This window comes from Mustela erminea, chromosome 19 (genome assembly GCF_009829155.1).
Source record: "Mustela erminea isolate mMusErm1 chromosome 19, mMusErm1.Pri, whole genome shotgun sequence".
NCBI lineage: Eukaryota > Metazoa > Chordata > Mammalia > Carnivora > Mustelidae > Mustela > Mustela erminea.
In genome coordinates, this window is record NC_045632.1 from 59,703,454 (window position 1) to 59,720,655 (window position 17,202).

A 17,202-nucleotide genomic window follows, 5' to 3' on the forward strand; every position below is an offset into this window, starting at 1 on the left:
AGAGCGGGGAGGAAGCAGGCTCCCCACCGACCAGAGATCCTGACGCGGGGTTCCATCCCAGGACCCCGGGCTCACGACCTGAGCCGAAGACAGAGGCCTCAACCCACTGAGCCACCCAGGCGTCCCAAGACGTGCTTTCTATGCCGCAGATGCGCATGGACTCCGTTGGGGAAAGGGAAGTGTGCCCTCCGGGTGGGGCACCAGGACGCACCGCTGTCTGGCTTTGTGTGGCCGTGCGGGAGATGGGTGTGCGTGTGCGCGCGTGTGTGCGTGTGTGCGTGTGCATGTACGCGGCGGGAAGCCCTGGAGGTGGCCCTGTGGATTGAGGGGGAGGCCTGGCAGGACAGCCCCACAGTCGCCAGGATTCATTAAAAGTAGAAGGGAGGCTCTTTGTGCCGTGGCTTTCAGCTGGAGCATCCCCACCCTGACGCCGTGGGGTCTGCTGAGATCCACCTCACCCGTGCCCCCCACGCTGTGTTGGGGTTCATTCGATGCCCTCCCCCAGGCAGACTGCCCTGGACTCCAAGTAACTGGGCCTGAGGTGTCGCGGATGAAAGGTCCTGTGTGGACACTCCCTTGTGGCTCTCGCCCCGTGGCTCTATGGAGAGGGCAGAGCTCCACAGGCGTCCTCGGGTGGCAGCAGGGACCTGCCACCACACCGCATCCCTCGACCAGGGGGAGGGTGGGACTGGTGGCCCCTAATGAAGGGGGTCCTAAGAGGGTGACCAGCCCGTCACGACGCTCCTGAGTGGCTGCTTGTGGGACCGGTTTGCCTGGCTCTGCTGTGGCTTCAAGCTCAGGAGTCCCACCTGCTTTGAGGAACAGCCCGGAACACAGCCCTACCTGGGGAAGCCGCTCTGGCAGCCCAGAGCACCACCTCTGGCTGGACATCCCACATTTAAAGATTTTTAAGTAATTTTAAAGATTTTAAGTAATCTCTACACCAAACATGGGGCTGAAGTTAGAACCCCAAGACCAGGAGCACGCACTCGAAGCCAGCCAGACGCCCCGGACATTTCCTGTTTGAATGGTTCCTTCTGCCTGCCAGCTTCCACGTGGGACTGGGGAGCCGAGGTCACATGCTTGGGCACCAGGAGGATGCCCGGGGAGCTGCCCAGCGGCAAGAACCAGCCGTGGGGAGAGGGGCTGCTGCTCAGACTCAGGACTTTACTCTGAGGGTGTCCCAAAGGTGGCCCTCCAGCCACCGTGGCCACCCCCGGCCTCACTGAGTCCAGTGTGCTGGCCTCGGGCGACCCCATCTCCTGACAAGGAAGGAGGTGATAACCGCCACCCTGGCACACTTTTGCCAAGATGTGTCACCAACAAACTGTTGGGGTTCGAGAGAGAGGACGAGAGAGTGTTCTGGGGGAGCCTGTAGCTGAGGGCAGCCTGGGGAGGCGCCATGCTCACAGGGAGGGGCCCGGGCAGGTGGGCGGCACTGTCCCCCAACAGTGCTGGAGCTGCCTGGGGACAGACACGCCTGCAGACTTCAAGCAAAGGGAAGTCACGGTGCACCCCAGCCGCCACCAGCTTTTCACTCTCCCGGATGAAACCCAGTGATCAAGGTCACTACAGATGCTCTGAAATGTTTTATTGAAGTTTTTCTAAAAGAGCAATAATTTATGCCGCGAACTGAAAGAGTAAGACGGCGTCTTCCATGCCCTGCTGTCGTCCCCGGGGCGGCCTACGGACAGCGCTGGGGTCCGCCCGGGGAGAAGACAGCAGGGCGGGGCCGGGACCCCAGTGGGAGGAGCCGGCGCTGCTGGGGCGACCGCGGAGTCAGGAGCCTCTGCGAGCAGCTGGGGGACCCGGGGGGTTCCTCCTGGCAGTTAGGAAGGGGAACCCAGCAGAGCAGCGCCAGGATCTGTCTGAGCAAAGCCCCGGGGGCGCGCTCTGGCTCTGGCGTCGGCGCCTTTTGCTCCCCCGCGCAGACCCCATAACTGTTTATTTTTGATTGTTTTTTTAAAAAATATAATTTTGTAAATGTTCCATAAAAATACTATTGTCTAGTCAAACACGGGTATTGCAGTACGAGCAGTAACTGCTCTATAAAATGTGGAAAGATCATCACACTGGATAGTATAGAAAAATGCCAGAATTCTAAGTATCACAAAAGCCAGTCCCGAGCAGGTGAACTGGAAGCGGCCCCCCCATGGTGGGCGGGGCTCCCCTGGGCTTCCTGCTCCGCACAGGCCTGCGGGGCCCCGCTGGGGCGCACCGGCTCGGACGAGGACAGCATGGCTTGGAGACAGACCGCCCCCGATCTCGGGCCCGGCGAGGGCCACCTGCTCAGCCCGAAGCACCGAGGGAGCCAGCCGTGCTCGGCCAGGAGCATGGGTGTCCACCCTCCGAGGACCCCTGCCCTGGCGGGCTCGGAGACCACCTGTCCCGCAACACAGGAGGCTCCGCTTGTCCCGCGCAGGCGCGGGAGACCCAGTCCCCGGAGGCGGTCCAGTCTCCCGAGGCCGGAGGGGTCAGGTCCAGGGGCTGGGCTGTGCCTTCAGTTCTCGGACAGAGACAGGGCCAGGGCAGCCTGGAAGGCGGCTTCCTCGTCGATGCTGTAATCCTGGAGGGCAGGAAGGGAAGGCGGGGGATGCGCCGGCGCCTCTCCGAGCCACAACCGCCCCCCAAGGACCGCACAGTGCTGTCACACCAGGGCCATGGGGTGGTGGGACAGGCTGCCCACGCCTGGGATCCACAGCTGGCTCCTCCCTGAGGGCACCGCCCGGCTGACTCCCGCCTGGGTCTGGGAGGAGGGGGCTCCTTCGCCTCGGGCCACACCACCCGGAGTCTGAGACAGAGGAGCAACTAGGGCCGGGGCGAAAGGATGGGGTGCAGCGGGTCTGCAGGGTGGGGGGCCAGGGGGGCATGGTTTCTGGGCCACCGGCCTCGGGGCGGGGCCCCGGAGGGGGCGGAGGCAGGGGCGGGGCCCCGGCCGGCAGGGGTGGGGCAGGGCACGCACCACGAAGGTGTCGTAGGAGAACTTGTGCCTGTGCAGCAGGTGCTGCAGGAAGTTGGCGCTCTTGTAGCTGGGGTCCCCCCAGGGCATCGCCGAGCAGATGGGGCACACCTGCAACACGGGGCGCGGGCTGAAGCGGCGCTGGGGGGAGCCAGCCCCGCTCCCTGCCCCCGCCCTGCCCCCAGGGCCGGCCACTCACCACGCGGTTGGGGTCGCTGCGGTGGTTGTCCACACAGTGCTTGAGCAGCTCCTGTTGGTCCAGGTTGCGGGCGCCGCAGTAGGGGCAAGTGAAGGTGGACCTGTTGGGGACGGCGCTGGGGGGGTGGCAGGAGGTGAGTGGGGGCCCGCGCTGCCCACGCCGCCCCCCACGGTGTGGCTGCTGGGCTCCCCCCACGCTCTGGGTCCCCTCCCTTCCCCCCACAGTCCCCTGCTGTGAGAGGACTCAGCGACCTGTACGGGCCCTCCTTGGGGTCCCTTCGTGCAGGGCAGTGAGGCTGTCTGCAGAGGGGACACAACAGCCCCCTCTGGGGACAGCAGCACAGGCAGAAGCCGCCCCTACAAGGAACCGGGGCTCTGAGCACGCGGGTGGGGAGGCCTACCTGGGGATAGGCTGGGATGTGGGCACCACGGGGACGAACTTGGGACAGTTGGCCATTTGCTCCTGGACCTTCATGCAGGAGGATACGTGCACCCTCATCTTGGCCAGCGTCACCTAGGAAGACAGAGGCAGCATCGGGGTCAGGCTCCAAAGGATGAGCGGACCACCAGGAAGCAGGGCGGTCCCTGCCTCTGACGTTCCCGGCCCGTGGTGCCGCATAAGCGGGGGCCTTGTAGCCCTGCCAGGAAAGAGGCGCCAAGGGAAGGTGACGCAGACCCTGCACACCTGTCGGCAGGTACATCCGGTCACCGGCTACGGGACGGGGGCGGACCTTAGCTGGGGTCCCGGGGGCTGCAGAGGGGCTGGGCAGTCCTCGAGGAAACCAGAAGAGATGTATCGGGAGAAGCCTGTGTGCCAGGGAAGGAGACCAGTGGCCTCACTGCAGAGCCCAGGGCAGCCCCAGGATGTCCAGACCCCGAGCTTTAGAACACAGCAGCCAGGGGTCGCCTTCTACAGTGCTGTTTGCATTGAGCGGAGACGGCAGTCAAAATCAGCTCCTGGGGCTGGGCCGTTGTGAGGGGCTCCAGGCAGGGTGGAGAGACAGCCAGGTGGGTGGTGGCGGCCAGCACTAGAGGGCCCCCAATTCTGCCTGGGACCCTGCCTCCCTCCCCGCCCACCCCTCCCATTGGTGGGGCTGAGGCTCAGTTCCGGTGTTCCCAAATTAGCCCCACAACAACCTAAGAGCCAGCGCCCAGGGCAGGGTGGGGGTGATGAGGGCGGGAAGGTCCTGGGGGAGGGATGGACCCTGGGGGAGGGGCAGAGCCAGGTTCCGCTCTCAGCAGAGCTTGGAGCGGGGAGCAGAGGCTCCTCTCCCTGCGGCTACAGACTACGGCCCCTGCCCCAGAACGGCCCCGGGGTGGGGTACCTTCTTGCTGCAGCCTCTGCACGGCGCCTTGTAGGACGAGAGCTGCTTCTCCACATGCACAGCCTTGTCCACCTTCTTGGGGTCGAAGGGCAGGCGGCACAGCGGGCAGAGGGGCGAGGGCACCTGGAGGCAGGGCTGGAGGCACTCCCCGCAGAACCTGCCGGGCACGTGACACGGGCCTGAGGGCTGCTGGCTGCCTGCAACCTCACAGGGCAGCTCCCCTCTGCTGTTTCTGGAGAGTGTCATTCCTGCTCCTCTGGCTAAACGACAACCCCAGGTCCCCTCCAGGCTGCGGGTTTCTGGGGCCTGCTACCGTGTGCAGGAGGCTGGTGGAGCTGTGGCTGTGGCTCTCCGGGAGCCGTGCTGGCCCCGCGGCCCTGGGCCCAGCCCGAGGCCCAACCTGCCCATCTTATGGCCGTGTGGTGATGCCAGCACCCCAGGTGCTCTGGGGACACGGGGGACACAGGAGGCCTCCGGAGACCCTATATGCACAAAGCTTTGGAGAGTAAGATCACTAACAGCGCTGGGAGAGGAAACCACAGGGCTCCAGGCTGAGTGTCGCCAGCCTCGGGACAGTGCCAGAGCAGAGGCGTGATGATGGCAGTGGGCTTGCTTGGGCCCCTGACTGCTGAGCGGGGACACCCATGGCCCCAGGGGCCTGAGGCTCTTGGCGCCGTCCCTGGAGAGGCCATATCAAGAGGCCAGCCAGCGGACACAGACGTGCCTGGGCCGCAGGAACAAGCCCCCCTCACTCGGAGTCCCACCCCCAGTGCCGCAGAGAAATGAGTGGTGTTCAGTGCGTGCGGACACGGGGCTGGAGAGCACCCAGCAGACAGCAAGTGGGAACCTGATCCCAGCACCCGCTCAGTCCAGCTTCTTCGGAAGTGCTGTGGGGGCCACTCAGCTCCGCTCAGCTAAGTGGCCGGCATTCCCCGGCACCAGGAAAGCTGCTGCCCAGGCCCTCCACCTTCCCTCTGGCCCCCGCTTGTCACCAGCTGCAGGCACGTGTGCACGGGAGAAGGCCCCGCTTGGCCCTCGGGCCCTCGGAAGAGCCTCTGTCCTCCAGGGGAAGGAGGGTGGGCGCTAGTCACGTCCTCACCTGGGGAGGGCCCGCAGGGCACCCCGGCAGGCGTGGGGCAGAGGTGCTCCGGCACCCACCCCCCGGTGCTCTGACAAGCGTTCCAGGATGCGTCTCCCGCCATTCCAAGGGTCTGACCAGCCTATCGGCCAACGCTGGCCTCTCACTTCGTCATTCACGGGGGGACAGTGTGCTGCCGTCCCGCAGGTGCGCACAGCAGCGCCACTGCACGAGCCACGGGTAAAGGACACATGGATGCAGCCTGTCCCCAGCACGAGAGAGCTACTGCTGGACATGGCCACTGGGGCCTTGGGACCACCAAGCTCAGGTCGTGCGCTGACATGGAAAATCCAGAACAGACCCGTCCATGGACGGAGCGCAGGTCTGTGGCTGCGGCTGTGTCTGTGACAGGGATGCCTGCTCGACCGCAGACACTCAGTGGACGCCGCCGTGTGTGCTTCAAACGAGGAGGGTCTGTCTCCACAAAGGTGTAAAACGCACACGCAGAAGGCACGGCCCTGGGAGCGCTCAGGGGATAGGCTACCACGTCGTCAGTGCTGGCCGCAGGACCACATCTCTGATGACAAAGGCACAGGTGAAGGCAAAGGGCACCTCTTTGCCAGGTGGAGGGGGCCGCGGAGGTGGGGGTCTTGGGAAGGTGCATGCGGACTCCCTTCTGCACCCGGAAGCACCTGCCCGCAGCCCTGAGGGTCTGTGTGTCTGGCCATCAAGGCTCAGCGGTCCCCAGGGTCACTGCTGCAAGGGCGCTTGCTGGGGGAAGGCGGGGGCTCAGAGGCCAGCCTGCCCGACTGCCAGAGCTCCAGCTCTGGTTTTGCTGGGACCCCTGGAAACGTGGCCTCTTGTACAAAAGAAACAGTGACAGCATCTACCTGACCGGGCAGAGGCACACTGAGCACACAGGACACTCCTCATTCCCTACGCTGCCCCCAGACGTGAGTGCTCTGATTTCTCTGTGATCTCTGCTCACTGACCGCATGCGGGGACACGGGCACGGAAGGCCCCCTGCGACAGCGCTGATGAGAGAGCGGGAAAGGAGAATGGAGGCCAGGGGAGCCCGAGGCTGAGCCGGCCCCAGCACACACAGGCCCTCAGGGGAAGGTCCACCAGGGGGTCGTCCATAGCCACGCAGCTTCTGCTTCCAGATGTCCCCTGAAGATGAGAAATGATCGCCCTCCTCTGGGGTTCCTGGGGAGCTCTTGGGGGCTCTTCCACAAGCCCCACTGACGGCCTTCTGACTGAAAACCCCCCACCATGCCCTCTCTCCTCTTCTGCCCGGTGCTGCCCATGCACGGCCACTCGCACCACCAGAAACCGTCTCGTGGAGGCAGACTGTTTACGGTTAGGTGGCTACCCGGGACCAACACCGACACCGCCAGGGGCTCTTTTAAGGAAAAGTGCGAGCCCTTAAGTCCTCTGTGCTTGTGTGTGTGCCTTCAGGACATCAGCCGAGACACTGGGGAAGAGAAAGAAACGGGCAGAAGAGCGCTGGGAAGGAGCATGCCACGGAGGAGCTCCTGGGGACCAGCGTCAGAAACAAGACAGATCGGGTTCTGCCGAGAGAAACATGGGTGGGGAAAGCGTTTAGAGAACATGGCGTTTTCACAACAATTCTGTGCGGTGCTGCGGTCTAAAGACCACATTTTAAGAAAACACTTATCTGGGGGGACAAAAAAAAAAAAACCTGTACAGATTTGTACACACCCGGAGGCTGGAAACGCTGTGGCCCAGGGCTGGGTAAGTGTGGGTGCCAAGGGGAGGCCATCCGAAAACCAGGAAAGGCTTCCTGAAGTTGGGTCAAGCCTCACGGTTCTCCCAGTGATGGAGACAGCAGAGCACGCCCGAGCACGCCCACGAGTGCGTGCTTCCAAGAAAGGAGTCACGTTCAGAGGCTGCCCCTGACAAGAAGTCAGCAGCAGCATGAGGCCCAGGGCCCCTCCTGACATGGGCTGTGCTCCCCTGGTGTGGGCAGGTGCCTGTGCTGGCTGACCCGGGAGGAGGAGGGAGCGCCGGCCCCGGCTGAGGAGCAGGCACACACCTACCCAGCCCCCCCCTTTCTATCCGGAGCCTCCCGAGTCAGCTGCCGCTCTTTGAAAGATTTTCTAGGGGCACGGACCGGCCCGCTCAGGAGCCCAGCTTGCTGGCACCGGACCCTCCTGACCTCGCTTGCCACCCTGCTCATTGCCTTCCCGCCCTGTACTGCTCAGCCAGGAGTAGCCGGAGAGCAGACACCGATCTCGGCTCCGTCCAGCCAGCCTGGCAGCTCCCACAAGACTCCAGGGCAGCTCTCCGCTGGGAGAAGAGCCCCATCCTCAGGCTTCTGTGGCTGAAACACCCCTGTTTCAGAGGACCCCCTGGAGGCTCCGGAGCCGCTGGAAGCCCTCGCAGGGTGCGTGGTGTCCGGTCCCCAGGGCCAGCCCGCCTGGCTGCTCAGTGACGGGTATGACCCAAGGTCTCGCCATCAAAACAACCAGCACCAGCCTCCGGACAAGTCTCTCTCCTAACTTCAGACAACTCGTCTCCTCTCCGGCCAAGACCAGCGGACAGCGGGTCCGGGGAAGAGCTGAGAGCAAGAGCCACGAGGCGTTTATTTACCAACGCCCACCCTGGTCTCCAGGGGCCAGCACGGAAGGCGGCCCCGCAGAGGTCGCCCGCCAGCCCGGGTACCCGGCTAGGCCCGCCGAAGCCCTCCGCAGATCCCAGGGGCCAGACTGGGCTGCAGGTCGCCCGCAGCGCCGACGGGGTGCTCGGCTCGCCCGGGGCTGGCGGGCGGGAGGCTGGGCCGAGGCGGAGGAACGCGCCCAGAGGACAGGGCCGGGGCGGCGCAGGGAGCCCCGCGCCCCCGCCCGAGTCCTCCGCGCGCCCGGCTCCGAGGCAGCGCCGGGCGCTCGCGGGCCTCGGGCCCCTGCCGGGGCGCGCGCGGACCCCTCCCCGCAGCGGCGGCCCGACCCCGCGGCCTCCCGGGGGCCGGCGCACTCACGTGTGGCCGCAGCTGCCGATGGCCACAGGCCGGTGGTACACCTCCAGGCAGATCGGGCAGCTGTACTGCGCCTCCAGGCCGCTGTCGCCGCCCGCCGGCCCGCCCGCCGGCTGTCGCTGCTGCGCCGAAGCCACCAGGCTGCGGAACATCGCCATCCCGGGGCCGGGCCTGCCGCCGCCGCCGCCGCCGCCGCTGCCCCTGTTCCGGCCCGGCCGGGCCAGGTCCGCGCGTCACGACCGCGACGGCGCCGGGCTGACGTCATTAAGGAGCGCCCCGCCCCGCTCGGCTCGGCCGCGGTGCCGCGGCGCTGACGTCATCAGCGCGCGCTCCGCCCCCCACCTGCCGGGAGCGACGGCGTCGGGCTGACGTTATTGAGGCGCGTCTCGCCGCCGCCGCCCACTGCTCCGGTGCGGCTCCGAGCGGGCATGTGCCAGGTTGGCGAGGACTACGGGGACGCAGCGCCCGAGGGGCCGCCGCCACCGCGGCCTGGGTAAGAGCGGGGCGTCCGCACCCGCCCCTCTACGCCCCGGCGCTCCGGGCCGGCGGCACAGCCCTGTCCCGAGGGCCCGGCGCCGCGCTGCGGAAGCCGGGAGGCCGCCGAGCCCGGGACCCAGAAGCCCCGGGGTCCCGGTGGGGGCTGCACGCTGCTCCGCAGCCCCGGGGGGTGGGGGACTGTCCGGCCGGGGCGAGCACCCCAGGGAGGGGCCGCCTCTGCGCGCCGCCGCTTGTCGTTCTGGCGGGCTGTGCGCTGCGTCGACGAGGAAGTCGGCCTCCCGGTGGCTTGCTCCGGCCGATGCGCACGGAGCGAGTTGTCCGTCCGGCCTGGCGTCCGCTGAGGGCCTGAGAGGTGGCCGTTCTGTGCTTCGGGGCTGGCTTGAGCGACTCAGATCCCCCCGCGGCCCGTGTCTTTTCTCATACCGGGGGTTCGGGGGTGTGCACTAGCTGCGCCGAGAGCGGCGGTGCCCCTCCCCAGGGTCCCCCGGAGGGAGGTCTGCAGTCCGTGTTCTGTCCTCCCTGTCTCCACAGCCGTGAGCCGAAGTGTGTGAAGTGCAAGGAAGGCCCGCCGGTGGTGGTGATCCGAGCGGGAGACGCCTTCTGCAGGTGAGGCCGGGAGGTACGCTGGGGGCGGTGCGTCTGGCCCAGCAGCCGGGTGTGCCTCCTGTCTGTGGTTTCATCTCCTGCTTTTGGAAGCATTTACTTCCAGTATCGCTCCCAGTGACTGTGGTGCGTGTGGGGGTCCTGGCTGTCTGCGTGGGTGCAGAAATTCTCCCAGGGTCCGCTGTGGATCCGGTGGCAGGAGGGTATCTGACGGCACTTAGGGGACAGTGCCAGAGTGAGGGTGAGGTGAGGCATGGGCAGGGTGAGCACTTCGGGGCAGCTGGAACCCGTGTGGGAGCAGATTTGAGCATTCGGAGATCTTGGGCAGGTGCTCTGGGGACGATTTGTCATTGTTGTTTTAAGATTTTGTTTATTTGAGAGAGAGAGAGAGAGAGAGCGCGCACATGAGAGGGGAGGGTCAGAGGGAGAAGCAGACCCCTGCCGAGCAGGGAGCCCGATGCAGGACTTGATCCCAGGACTCCAGGATCATGATCCGAGCAGAAGGCACTTGCTTAACCAACTGATTAGCCAGCTGACACACCGAGGTGCCTCATTTTTTTTTTTTTTAAGATTTTATTTATTTATTTGAGAGAGCGAGAGAGCACGAAAGCAGAAGGACTGGGAGAGGGAGAAGCAGGCTCCCCACTGAGCAGGGAGCCTGATGCGGGGCTCAATCTTAGGACCCCAGGATCGTGACCTGATCCAAAGGCAGATGCTTCACCGACTGAGCCACCCAGGGGTCCCCCCCACTTTTTAAAAGTTTTTATTTATTTATTTATTTACTAGAGCGAGCCAGGGGAGGAGCATAGGGGGAAAGACTTTCGAACAGGTTCTGCGCCGAGTGCGGAGCCCAGTATGGGACTTTGTCCCACGACCCCAAGATCATGACCTGAGCCGAAACCAAGAGTCAGACGCTGAACTGACGGAGGCACCCCGGTGCCCCCCAGCTCATGTTTTATAGTTAGTCTCCACGAGTCTTGGTAGTACCCAGAGTGTTCCCAAAGAGAAACTGAAGGGCCTGAGGTTTTTTCCCCCAAGCTTTCTCCTCCCCAGCCATCTTTCGGGAGCCCAGTAGCCTGGTGTGTGCCGCTAGAGTGAACGCCTTAAGTGGGGCAGCTGTGGCTTTCATCTCTTAGAGCATCGGCAGTGATGAGTGTCTCGGAGAAGAGGCTGAGGCTGCGGCAGCTCCTCCTGGGCTCAGAGCTCCCCGTGCGCGTGGGCAGCCACAGCTTCTCTTGTGCCCCGTGCAAGCTTCTGTGTTTTAGGGCCCTTCCCACTCCCTGATGGTGAGTGAGTTCTTGGGCTCCCTTCCTGAGGCTAGTCACTTGGAGCGTGGGGTTTTATTAAGCACCGCATTGAGCTACTGACAGCAAAGGAATATGGGGTGCTTGGTTGACCCCTCTTAGTGGTGCCTCTTCAGTGGGGAGCAGGGGGAATTGCTTTTCCTTTCAAAGATTGATTTAGGGGTGCAGCTGCCAGTGTGGGACAGCTCTTGCGGAGCCGCATTTCTCCCGTGGTTCAGGGTGTGTCCTCGACCCTGACCTCCCTGCTGGGGTTGCCGGGAAGCTTTGAATTGCAGATGTCTGGGCCTCACTCTGGTGCATTCGGTCTGTTGTATTTGGCCTGAGTGATTTTAACCTGTTGCCGAGCCTGAGAATCAGGTGAAAGTGTTTTCAGGAATGCAGATTCTCGGGGCTCGTCCTGGAAGTTCTCATTCTGTGGGTCTGGGGAAGAAGCCAGGACTGCCTTTGCATGAACTTCCAGGCATTTCCGGTTAACATGGTATCAGCTCGGTCAGCCAGGCTGGCGCTCTGGGGCACAGGGTATCCCCCTGCTGCCTGCTCAGTGCTTCCCCCTTCACCCCGAGAGAGTACTTCTCCCTGTGGGAGTTTTGGAAGGGCCTTCCATGGTGCTTAGGGAAGGGTCAGGCTGGCCTTGCCTTGCACTTTCCTGTGTCTATCTATTCTACCTGGTGGGCCTTCCTGGGTGTTTGGAGGTGCAGGTGGCACCTGGGCCCTGGGTCCCTCAGACATCAGGTCATGCTACTAAGGGTTGTTGGGGACCAGGCGGGGGGAGTCCCTGGGCAGCACGGGGCTGGTCCTGGGGCAGACACAGCTGGTAAAAATGCCTCAACCCTGGCTTCCTTTGCCAGTTTCTGGGCAGAACCTCTGTCAAGATGCTGCTTTTAAAGATGGAATTTGGTAAGAGAAGGAAGATGGGACCCGCAGCATCTCCGGCCGCGTCCCCATCGGAGCGGCGCAGCTACAGCTGCTGGTTGTCTGTTGCAGGGACTGTTTTAGGGCCTTCTACATCCACAAGTTTAGAGCCGTGCTTGGGAAGAATCGGTTGATCTTTCCGGGTGAGAAGGTAGTGTGTTGGGGTGACTCCTCTGCATGGTTCCCAGCTGGGAAGCCCGACCCCCAGACCCTGGCTCTCCCCCATCCCGGGTGTGTGCGGGTGGTGGGGAGGGTGCGCTCCCTCATGGGGGCGACGCAGCGCTCTCCAGCGACGTTTCTTCTCCCGTAGGTGCTCCTGGCGTGGTCGGGGGGGGCTTCATCCAGCTCCATGGTCTGGCAGGTCCTCGAGGTTCGTCTCCCCAGCGTCTTCCAGGGCCCTGGCTGCTGTCCCGCTTAGTTGCAGGCTTGGGGGTTCCGCACTGAGAGGGGCTCTTGCCTGCAGCTAGCGAGAGCAACTCACTCCCCACTGGGATGGCCCGGAGGGTTGTTGGATGTGCATATGGCAGCAGCAGCAGCTTACCGACCGGAGGCGGAGTCTGGAGCACCCGGCTGCGCCTGAGGCCAGCGCTGCTGGCTGACTGCCTAGAATCCTAGTCCCTGGGCACGTGTTGGTGGCACGATGGTGGGCTACTTGAGGTGTCCCCAAGTTCATGGGCCTCCCCCGGTCCTGGGTCCAGCACAAAACCGTGCAATACCAGCAGGTGCCTTGGGGAACCCAAGAGGGGTCTGGCCTGGCTGGGGTCAGGCAGCTTCCTTGAGAAGTTTAAGGGGGAGACCCAGATGAGCAGTGGGGCTGCCAGGAGACGTGAAGTTAGGTGGGGAGGGGAGCTGTATGGGAGAGGCTGCTCGCTGGGGAGCTGGCTCCCGGCAGTCGGCGACCCACTCACACTGTCCCTCAGCGGGTCGGAGGACGCCAGGCTTCTCCTGAGGGCCCTGGCTGCCGGGGAGGCCTTGAACTGGGGCCGGGACATGTGCAGACCCTTTGCATTCCGAGCGAGGGGCACAGATTAGAGAGCAGTCTGTCCTGGGGGCTCTGGTGTGTTGCTGTCCTGACCTCACTTTGTGGCCCCTGAAGCCTGGGCTGGTGTGAGTACCCATTCCCTTGGCCAGAGCCCGTTTCCTGGGACCAGGGGCCCTGATGAGTCTATTGTTCTTTTGCACTGTTAGCGGTCAGAGGTGCTCAGGCAGGCCACTCCTCACTGGTCAGTAGGGGGACAGACTGAGGAGCAGGTATCACTGGTGGTTAAGCCGCCCATGCGACCACCTTGGCCCTGCCAGGCTGTGGAGCCCAACCGCGGGGCCTGCTCAGTGCCTGGTCCAGACGGGCAGTCTGTTCTGGGTGGGGTGCACCCCCCACCCCGCGCCGAGGGCCTCAGTTCAGACGGAGAGTGGCTCGTGCCAGGAGAGTGTCCTCTGGCTTCTGACTGGCTGAGTCCTGTCCCTTTTCTCTCCAGGGCCTGAGTCAAGATTCTGCCAAAAGACTGCGTTTTGTGCCAGGGGTCGTGTATGTGGATGGTACGTGCAGCCGTCACCGCCCTGGCCACTCAGGACGAGCCCACTGACACAGCTGACGCTGTGACCTTAATGTGGCCCGGGTGGGGGCGCTTCTGGGAGACAGCGCATGGGGCAGCAGAAGGACCATTGTTCTCGCAGGGCTCTGTGGGAGTCAGGCAGGTCAGCTTCCGTGGGTCAGGGGCTCTGTGGGAGTCAGGCAGGTCAGCTTCCGTGGGTCAGGGGCTCTGTGGGAGTCAGGCAGGTCAGCTTCCGTGGGTCAGGGGCTCTGTGGGAGTCAGGCAGGTCAGCTTCCGTGGGTCAGGGGCTCTGTGGGAGTCAGGCAGGTCAGCTTCCGTGGGTCAGGGGCTCTGTGGGAGTCAGGCAGGTCAGCTTCCGTGGGTCAGGGGCTCTGTGGGAGTCAGGCAGGTCAGCTTCCGTGGGTCAGGGGCTCTGTGGGAGTCAGGCAGGTCAGCTTCCGTGGGTCAGGGGCTCTGTGGGAGTCAGGCAGGTCAGCTTCCGGGTCAGGGGCTCTGTGTTCACGTGCCTGCACCCCGCTCCCTGAGATAGGCCCCCAGGTGGGTCTGGGCCCCGTGGTCTGTCGCGCCTCCCCCATCCCTCCCCTGTGCTGCTGGAGAAGACCCACTTCCCACTCTGACCGCGCCGCACTCCCGAGAGCAGGCTTCCCCCGCGGCTTCCACCGAAGAGCTTGGTGGACTCGCTCACAGGACTTCGTCCCACCTGGGGCGCTTCTGCCGTCATGACTCCTTGTCTGCATTTTTCAGAGGGGGCAGCTTGTGGCCGGAGCTGGGAGGACAGAGCAAAAACCCTGACCGACGTGAGGCAGATCCTGCAGACCCTCGGCTTCCCGTGGCACATTGTCACCTTGGAAGAGGTGCGTGGGTTTGTCCCTGCGGCCGCCGGGTGCACGGGGGCCCACGCCTACTTGGTGAGGTCAGCCACAGGCCTCCTCCCTGGCCCCTTTGCCCCCGGCGTGTAGTAGGCGGCCCTGGGCCTTACGCGCTCTCCCCGCGCCGGCAGGTGTTTGCCCTGCCGCCGTCTGTGCTGCGCTGCTCTGCCCAGGACCCAGTGGGGACCGTGGGGACCTACAAGGTGGCTGTGGACAGTTTTCTGCAGCAGCAACGTACGCTGGCAGCTGAGGGGCTCAGGGGTAGCCCCAGCTCAGCCCAAGGGGAGGAACAACCGAGTCAGCCCTGCGCCCAGGACTCCCAGGCCCCGGCTGGGCCACCGCCGGCGGCCCAGACCGAGGCTCTGTCCCAGCTCTTTAACTCGGTGAAGACGTTGACGGCCAAAGAGGAGCTTCTGCAGACCCTGCGGTGAGTCTGCCACCGCGCCCTGGGGGCTTGGCCCTGCCTCAGCAGGCCCCCTGAGACCCTGTGCTCTGCTCTCCAGGACCCACCTGATCCTGCACATGGCCCGGACCCATGGCTACTCCAAGGTGATGACAGGGGACAGCTGCACACGCTTGGCTATCAAGCTCATGACCAGCCTGGCTCTGGGGAGAGGGGCCTTTCTCGCCTGGGACACGGTACGTGCGTACAGGCCTTCAGGGACCCCCCGGGCCTCTGTCACATGGAAGTCGCGTCAGGAGTCCGTGGCAGGAAGTCCATGGTCTCCCTCGTAGTGCAGGGGAGGCAGGGCTGTGAGCCCATCTGCTGGGCGCGGTGACGAAGGTGCCCCCGCCACAGGGCTTCTCGGACGAGCGGCACGGCGACGTGGTGGTGGTGCGGCCCATGCGCGAGCACACGCTGAAGGAGGTGGCCTTCTACAACCGCCTGTTTGCGGTTCCCTCCGTCTGCACGCCCGCCATCGACACCAAGGTGAGCCGTGGGCCGCGGCAGGTGGCCAGCTCCGGCGTGGGGTCAGAGGGGCTGGCACCCCTCGGTGGCCAGAGCTGCCTGGAGCACAGTCACGCCCGCACCGAGGCGGGCAGGCTGGGGCCTCAGCCGAAGGGGATTGGCAGGGTGGGTGTCGCAGCAGCTGTGTTCAGGGACGGGCAGCCTCTGATGCGGGAGAGCTCTGGCCCGCTCCAGCCCTGACTCGGTGCTCCGGGGGCTGATGGCGTGAAGCTGTGGCCCCCACGCCAGGTGGCCTCTGGGCCAGGCCTGGGAGCGCCACTGCTGGAGCCTCTATCTGATTATCCCCAGGCTTCCGAAAAGGCCAGCATCCACCGGCTGATGGAGGGCTTCCTGCTCCGGCTACAGGCCCAGTTCCCCTCTACGGTCAGCACCGTGTACAGGTATATGTGCGCCCGCGCCCGTGCTCGCACCCACGGTGTGGGGGAGGGGGGGAGTGCTGCGCCCACCCCTTACTGCTTGGGCAGGAAGAAAGCCTTCCCTCAGGCTGCCTTTGGGCCCTGTCTCCCACCCCCTCAGGACCAGTGAGAAGCTGGTCAAGGCCCCGAGGGATGGCTATGCCGCTGGCCCCCGCTGCCTGCTCTGTATGTGCTCGCTGGACGTTGACAGTGCTGGTGCGTGTGGAGGGGGAGGGGCACTGGGCAGTGGGAGTTGGGGGTCCTGCCCCCAGAGGACCTTCAGTCTATCTCTGCCTGCAGATAGTGCCACAGCTTTTGGGGCTCAGACCCAGGATTTCTCGCAGACGCCACCCCCCACCCCACGGGCTGAGGCTGTGGCACCTGCAGGGCCCTGCTGTGCTGCGGGCCTGGGCGGGGACCCAAACTGTTGGCAGGGGACCAGGCCCTGCGGGAGGTGAGTCCCTTCCTGATCCGATGCTACCCTGTGGTTGGCCCCATGCCACTGGCCAGGGCAGGTATGTCTCCTGGGGCCCCGAGCAGATACTCAAGCACCGCTCTGCTCCCACAGGGAGGGTTCCCGAGCCCATGTCATCGAGCAGCTGTGCTACGCCTGTCGCGTGACCATGAAGGACGTGGTGAGTCATTCCTCTGGTCGTGATGGGGGAGGCGCCCAGGGGCTCAGTGCCGCACAGCCCCTCGCCCACGGCTGTTCTCTGTTGCAGCCATGTTTGGACCCCCTGCCCCCTTACATCTTGGCCGAGGCCCAGCTTCGAAGCCAGAGGTATGGCCCAGCCCCAGAGCTGGGGGAGCGCTGGCGGGGACCTTTTGGGCGCCAGCCCCCGCAGGGCAGGTTCCCAGTATATGACTTCCCACAGGCCCTCGGCGGAGATCCAGGAGTGTCTGGTGGAGAACAGTGACGATGAGGCACCCGCCAGCGGGAGTGGAGCCCGGGGCCCCCCGGAGCAGGAGGGCAAGGAGGCGCGGGCAGCATGTGATTGTATAAATAAAAACGTCTTTAATTAGAAAACCCTACAGTACGCGTGGGGAAGGGCAGGCTGGAGCTCCTGGCCCAGGGTGCCAGCGGTGGGCCCGCGCCAGGCCGGGCCCCCAGCTTCCTTCCGGCAGCAGCATCAGGGCGTGGTGGCCGGGGACGGGTGTGTGCGCCCGGCAGAGGGCCGGGCGGCCCCGTCACACGAGGGTGGAGGAGCCCAGCTCCTACTCCTTCTCGCGGGTCCACTTGATCATGGTCTCGGGCGAGCGGTACAGGAAGATGAGCTTGGCGTACAGCTCCTCCTCCAGCTCCAGCTCCCGCGTCTCGCGCACCAGGAAGATGTCCTGGCACAGCTTCAGGATGCGGTCCACGCACGGCAGCTCCTCGAACATGATGGAGTGAGAGATCTCGCTGAAGAAGCCGCGCACGAACTTGCCGATGACCAGCACGATGGATACGTAGAGCCCCATGATCCTGCGGGGCAGGGGCGGGGTGAGGCGGGGCTGGTACTGGAGCTGAGCCCCGCCCACCCACCTGGCTGCAGGGCCGCAC

General features: G+C 64.7%; 3 protein-coding genes across 11 annotated transcripts in view; 1 reads left to right on the forward strand and 2 right to left on the reverse strand.

The window, feature by feature from the left end:
- Positions 1–1,574: 1,574 nt before the first annotated feature.
- On the reverse strand, positions 1,575–8,802 carry RNF166 (ring finger protein 166). 3 transcript variants are annotated; one of them, XM_032325324.1, is made up of 6 exons: positions 8,559–8,802; positions 4,483–4,639; positions 3,559–3,671; positions 3,159–3,273; positions 2,963–3,070; positions 1,575–2,566 (listed from the first exon to the last, which is right to left on the reverse strand). In XM_032325324.1, exons 1-6 carry the CDS (start codon positions 8,711–8,713, stop codon positions 2,501–2,503), a joined length of 714 nt encoding a protein of 237 aa, XP_032181215.1. In that variant the 5' UTR covers positions 8,714–8,802; the 3' UTR covers positions 1,575–2,500. The 3 variants fall into 3 exon arrangements, with proteins under 3 accessions (XP_032181215.1, XP_032181216.1, XP_032181217.1); XM_032325325.1 differs by lacking the exon at positions 8,559–8,802 and adding an exon at positions 3,843–3,964 and having other exon boundaries at positions 4,483–4,561; XM_032325326.1 differs by lacking the exon at positions 4,483–4,639 and having other exon boundaries at positions 8,559–8,638.
- A 104-nt stretch (positions 8,803–8,906) lies between these two features.
- CTU2 (cytosolic thiouridylase subunit 2) lies at positions 8,907–16,686 on the forward strand. 5 transcript variants are annotated; one of them, XM_032323170.1, is made up of 15 exons: positions 8,907–9,048; positions 9,585–9,659; positions 11,945–12,023; positions 12,183–12,242; positions 13,348–13,408; positions 14,170–14,279; positions 14,426–14,721; positions 14,798–14,933; positions 15,094–15,225; positions 15,553–15,644; positions 15,748–15,875; positions 15,960–16,113; positions 16,228–16,294; positions 16,382–16,440; positions 16,535–16,686. In XM_032323170.1, exons 1-15 carry the CDS (start codon positions 8,984–8,986, stop codon positions 16,680–16,682), a joined length of 1,662 nt encoding a protein of 553 aa, XP_032179061.1. In that variant the 5' UTR covers positions 8,907–8,983; the 3' UTR covers positions 16,683–16,686. The 5 variants fall into 5 exon arrangements, with proteins under 5 accessions (XP_032179061.1, XP_032179062.1, XP_032179065.1 ...); XM_032323171.1 differs by having other exon boundaries at positions 8,908–9,048; positions 15,781–15,875; XM_032323173.1 differs by lacking the exon at positions 8,907–9,048 and adding an exon at positions 10,793–10,942 and having other exon boundaries at positions 9,073–9,659.
- The window catches only part of PIEZO1 (piezo type mechanosensitive ion channel component 1), a 49,314-nt gene continuing 48,768 nt past the window's right edge, over positions 16,657–17,202 (reverse strand). For all 3 annotated transcript variants that reach the window (XM_032323166.1, XM_032323165.1, XM_032323164.1), the window contains one exon: positions 16,657–17,124. In XM_032323166.1, coding sequence (XP_032179057.1) covers positions 16,875–17,124 — 250 coding nt within the window. In that variant the 3' untranslated portion in view covers positions 16,657–16,874. The remainder of the gene's footprint in view (positions 17,125–17,202) is intronic.